This window comes from Ichthyophthirius multifiliis (assembly GCF_000220395.1).
Source record: "Ichthyophthirius multifiliis unplaced genomic scaffold scaff_1120509251268, whole genome shotgun sequence".
Lineage (NCBI taxonomy): Eukaryota > Ciliophora > Oligohymenophorea > Hymenostomatida > Ichthyophthirius > Ichthyophthirius multifiliis.
Genome location: NW_004086040.1, coordinates 74,435 through 79,586, shown reverse-complemented (window position 1 = coordinate 79,586; position 5,152 = coordinate 74,435). Strand labels below are relative to the sequence as shown.

General features: G+C 20.0%; 1 protein-coding gene and 1 non-coding gene across 2 annotated transcripts, besides 3 other annotated features; both read right to left on the bottom strand. All coding sequences in view use genetic code 6, as the record gives it.

Moving 5' to 3' along the window:
• Positions 1 to 172: 172 nt before the first annotated feature.
• Positions 173 to 210: a microsatellite.
• Positions 211 to 1,007: 797 nt separating this feature from the next.
• Positions 1,008 to 1,050: a microsatellite.
• Positions 1,051 to 1,597: 547 nt separating this feature from the next.
• On the bottom strand, positions 1,598 to 1,671 carry IMG5_172530. The gene has a single exon. It is a non-coding gene; the product is annotated as a tRNA-Ile (tRNA).
• Positions 1,672 to 1,982: 311 nt separating this feature from the next.
• IMG5_172520 (hypothetical protein) lies at positions 1,983 to 4,889 on the bottom strand (the record flags this gene model as incomplete). The annotated part of the gene is made up of 7 exons (XM_004029767.1): positions 1,983 to 2,387; positions 2,438 to 2,899; positions 2,950 to 3,030; positions 3,069 to 3,937; positions 4,041 to 4,345; positions 4,406 to 4,647; positions 4,698 to 4,889. 7 exons carry the CDS (start codon positions 4,887 to 4,889, stop codon positions 1,983 to 1,985), a joined length of 2,556 nt encoding a protein of 851 aa, XP_004029815.1.
• Positions 4,570 to 4,604: a microsatellite.
• Positions 4,890 to 5,152: the final 263 nt, after the last annotated feature.

Sequence of the window (5,152 nt, the reverse complement as noted above, 5' to 3'; positions counted from 1 at the left end):
GATTAATTTATGTTTATCTAGGTGTTATTAATTAAGATTCCTTTGATTCTTATTTAAAAAAGGATGAAATCGAAATTTTGTAACTTTTTTTGGGATTTTTTATCAAATAAATTTTTCCGTTTTTAATTTATTTTCCGGCATTTTATTAAATAATAATTTCATTTAAATTTTCTATTTTTTTAATTTTATTCTTATTTTTTTCTTTTTATTTTAAATATTCTTAAAATTGCCTTTAATTATTAGAAGATAAATGAGAAAATTCTTATTAAGATATCGATGAAATACTTAAATTATTAAAATCTTTTAATTATTAATCTAATTTTTTTACAGAAACTAATGATTCATTTATTTTGTGTGAATTTTAATATTAGTTTAATTTTTTCTGATAATTTTAAAATGCTTATTTATAACTAATAGTTATTTATTCACCTCTATTAATAAAACTACTTACATCTTTTAACATATTTTCTACTATAGAATCTGAAATTTTATCCGTTTATTTTTCTGAATAAGAGTTTTATTCTAAAAGTTCTCCTCCAGCTATCTGTTTTCGAGGTTTATTCGGATTTTGTTTATTTTCTTCTTCTATTAATTTTACTATCTATTAATATTCAATTCGTCTTTTTTTATCATGAAATTTATTTAAAATTAAGGACTCTTTTAAAAAAATTCTCGGAATATCTTTATGGAATTTATAATATTAAGATAATAATGTTAATTTGTTTGGAATCTCTTTTTTAAAATATAATCTTTTAAAATATTCTTCTTATTAATCTAAATATAAATAATCTTTGTATTTTATTGTATTTTAAGTATAAATATTTTATAATATGTCATTTATATCTTTTGTATAAAAATAATTTTATGATGATGAATATTTTGTGTATAATGTATTGTTTATTAAGATTTTGTACATATTATTTTATTAAATATTTGTTAAATAATTTGTCTTATTGCTATTATTTAATATCTTTTATATATATTAGTTCTTTTTACTCATTCAATTGATTTTTTAAAAAATATTATTTTTTGAAAATATTTATTTATTTATTCGTATTTTTTAAATATTTGTATATGTTATATAAAAATTTATTAAATATATACTAAGAAATTGCAAAAATATTAAATATTTTGCATTAAATAATATATTTTTTTTATTGAAAAAATAATTTTTATATATACTTTTTTATTTTTTTTTACATAATTTTTAATAATAATATATGTTAATATAAAAAAAAATTAATTAAATTAAAAAATTTATATAAATATGCAAACTTTTAAATAACATTTATATTTGCCGTTAATTTTTTTTTTAATAATATGAAATATTATTTTCATAAATTTAAATTAAAATAAAAGAATAAATAAATTAAAATTTAAAAATCATTTACATAAATTAATAAATATATTAGTAAACAAAATATATTATAAATAATACTTACACAGTCTAAAAAAAAATAAAAAAATTCATTAAATTAATAACTAAACTAATTAATTATATTTTAAATAAAATAATACAAAATTAACACATATAATAATAAAATATAAAATTAAAAAAAAAAATTGATTTTATTTAATATTTAGAAATAAAAAAAAATGCTCAAGGAGGGGATTGAACCCTCGACCTTGGGTTTATTAGACCCACGCTCTAACCAACTGAGCTACCCGAGCTTTATATATATTTTAAGAAATAGCAACATATAAAGAAATTTAATCAAAAGAATTATGTTCGCATGTATCAATTAATTACTTTATTTTAAAAACATAATATATAAATAATAAAATATTTATACTTTTTTTTTATTATTACTATAAATATTTACTCTAATTATTTGTATTTTTTTTCTTGATTTTTTAATAAAATTAAATAATTTATAATCAACAAATATTTATTTACTGTAAAAAAAAATAATCTTTAATTAAAAAATAATAAATTATTTTTAATATATGATATTATAAAAATAATAGCAAATAAAACAAATTCAATCAATATAAGGTTTATGTCCTTCCCATCCTTCTGGGATTACAAAATTATTTTTTTCCATAAATTCTAAAGTAGCTTTAGTAGGCCCGTCACTTTCATTTGTTTTAAGAATTTCATCAAATATTTATTTCGATTACTTCCAATCTCCTTATATATATAATTTAAAAGCTTAATTATATTTTTTTAAGAAATCCATATTAAAATCTCTCAAAAGAAGCCTTAAATCTTTATTTTTTCTGATATAAGTTTCTGCATGAAAACATCTCTATTTTACGAATTCCAAAACCGTTTGTTTTTTTGATTTATCAATTTTTTTTTTTTCCTATTCAGATAAATTAGAATCCAAACCTTTTGATTGTGGAATATCTTTAATATTCATATCTATAGTATAAAAACCTATAGGCTATTTTATAATTTATTTTTTTTATTAAAAAAAAAAAGTGATAATTTTACTTTTGCCCAGCCTTTAATAGTAACAAAATCTACTTATCTTAATAATTTTTATAGACTAGCAGAAATTTAATCATATAATTAAGAAGAAATAAGTATAGAGACTCCATAATTTTTTGTAGCTCCTTCAAGTCTACTTGCCATTCCTACATTAGGGGAAAGATAAGAAGCATCTATTTTAAATTCAGAACCGATCGCGCCTTCAATACTCCATCCTATATGTAATCCAAAACCTATTTTTATCTTATAGTCCTTCATTCTTTAGCTTAAGCGTTTATCTTGCCTATATGCTAGTAGTTTTGGTTCTCTGTTTAGTTTTGCATGGATTTTCATAAACGAGATAAGTGAGAAATCTGAATACATATTGATTAATTCAGTATCTTTGAAACTTATTTAATTATCTTTTGATATTGAATATTTATTTTATGGTAATTTCCATACTAATAAAAATGCATCTCCTATATTCTTTATTTAAAAATAAAATGCATACAATTTTTTTTTTTTATATAAAAAACTTTGTTTGCAGCACCCAAATATCTATCAACCATTTAATGTACAACTTCTCCAATATTGTTAACAAATATCATTACATCTTCCTTTTTTTATTTTATTTATAAAAAATAAAAAAATATACTTATAAAACTTCAGTTGCATCAGTGAAATTTCTAATATCGCAAAACCCATAAATTGCACATTTTTTTTTTCCTGCAATCATAGGATTAATATCACCTAAATTTGCCATATTACTTCCAATAATTTCACTCCCAGCTTCCCCAAATCCTAAAGCAAGTAAAGTCCCGATTTTAATAATTGCATTTTCAATAATACTGGTTTCATATTAATCCTCAGAAGCATCAATTAGGTCCTATTCCTTAGCACTAATAGGATTTTTCGCTATTTAATTAACTTTATTGATCATACGTTCAATTGGCCTTAAGGCTAAGTCATTAGCGTCTTTTGAAAATAGTAAAGCTGCAAATGTCAAAACAATACAAACGAAAACCGTTCTTCCCAAAGATAGGGCTGATGCGAAAAAGGTTTAATCTTGCTAATTAAGAAAGGTCGAAAATTAAAGTTGGTCTTAATCTAAAGCTTTTAAATGCAAATAAGTTTCTAAATCATTAGGATGTGCTTATTTGTATTTTTCAACATCCAAACTTAACGCAAAAGGCGATTTTTCGCTATCTCTTAAAGTGTTAACGACTGAATCTTAAAAAGTTTCAATAAATTAAAAAGGAGATGTAAAATATATAATTGGGGTTTCTAATTTTTTCATTTATTCAATTGTCTTTTCAAATGTTAACTTAATATCATTATGCGTTGATTCTTTTTTATAACAAACCATTTCTATTTAGCTGAGGCCGTAATCTTAAACTGTGGGTAGATCAAAAAAATAATCAGCTTAAAATAAAGGCATAGTAAATAATAGTATTAACACAATTATTATTACCCTTTTAGTTATTAAATCTGATAATCTTTTGCTTACCCTCGATTCTTTATTTTCTTGTGTTTCCTTTTTTTTTTGTTATTATTATTTATGTGCGTTTTTATACATTGTTTATGCCATTTTTATCTTTAATTGAAGACTTAACTTGTAATTAATCACAGTTATTCTCTTATAATACTTGTATAATTGAGTTTTTATTTAATTATTGATTAATTATATATATTTATTAATCAAGTTTTTGCTAATTTTTTATTTTTTAGTTTTTTTCATTTTTTTAAAGGCTTTATTTTTCTTGATTTTGTTCATTTTTTTTATTTTAATCAAATTCCAAATATTTTTACTTAATTTTTCTCTTTTTTTAATCTAATACGCTTTCTCCTTGATTTTCTTCCTTTTTTTCTTGTGTTGCCTTATAAAGTTTTACTATTCTAATAAGTCTAACTAATCTAACAACCCTTCCAGCTCTATATATATGTATTTTTTTTTGTTTAATGAAATAAATCTGTATTTAATGTAATTTTTACCTTGAACCTACCCTAGATGCTCTTCCTGCTCTTGCTAAAGATGCCGCATTTGTGGTTTAGAGAGAAAATAAAAAAATATTTATTAATTAAATATCTAAAATCAGAGATACTATTGAAATTAAATCCAACCAAAAGAAAAAGGAAAATTTATATCCTTATTTTGCAAATACACTAAAAAAAAATTCAATAAAAAAAAATATTAATCCTATTAAAGTTATTATATCAAAACCTATATCAGCGTTCTTTTAATATTTATTTTTTTAAAAATGTAAATGTATGTATTTATGTTTACTGGCCCAAATGCTAATATACGTATATCATCACCAAATAATGCATATAATGTTAGAATTGTAATTATACTTTAAAAATAATTATTGTCTAATATTTTTTGAAACAGTAAGCAATTACTTTTTTAATCATCTATTTAGAAAATATCAATATTTTCTTTTGGGATTTAATTATCAGAGTTTATGATATCTTACATCTCATTTTTAATCTTATTATCTAATTAACTTAAAAGATTACTTGCTCTATTAATATTTAAATTACTAGTTTGATTGTGTATTGATTTTTTATAAATTTAATTATTTGAATTCATCAAATATTTAAACTTTTTTTAGAGTTTAACCGAAAATTAAACAATAAATATTAAAATAATACAAAATTTAATATATTATTTTATAAAAAACAATAATTATTCAATTTAATGTTTAATGTTTCAAAACATCTATTATATATATTTTTATT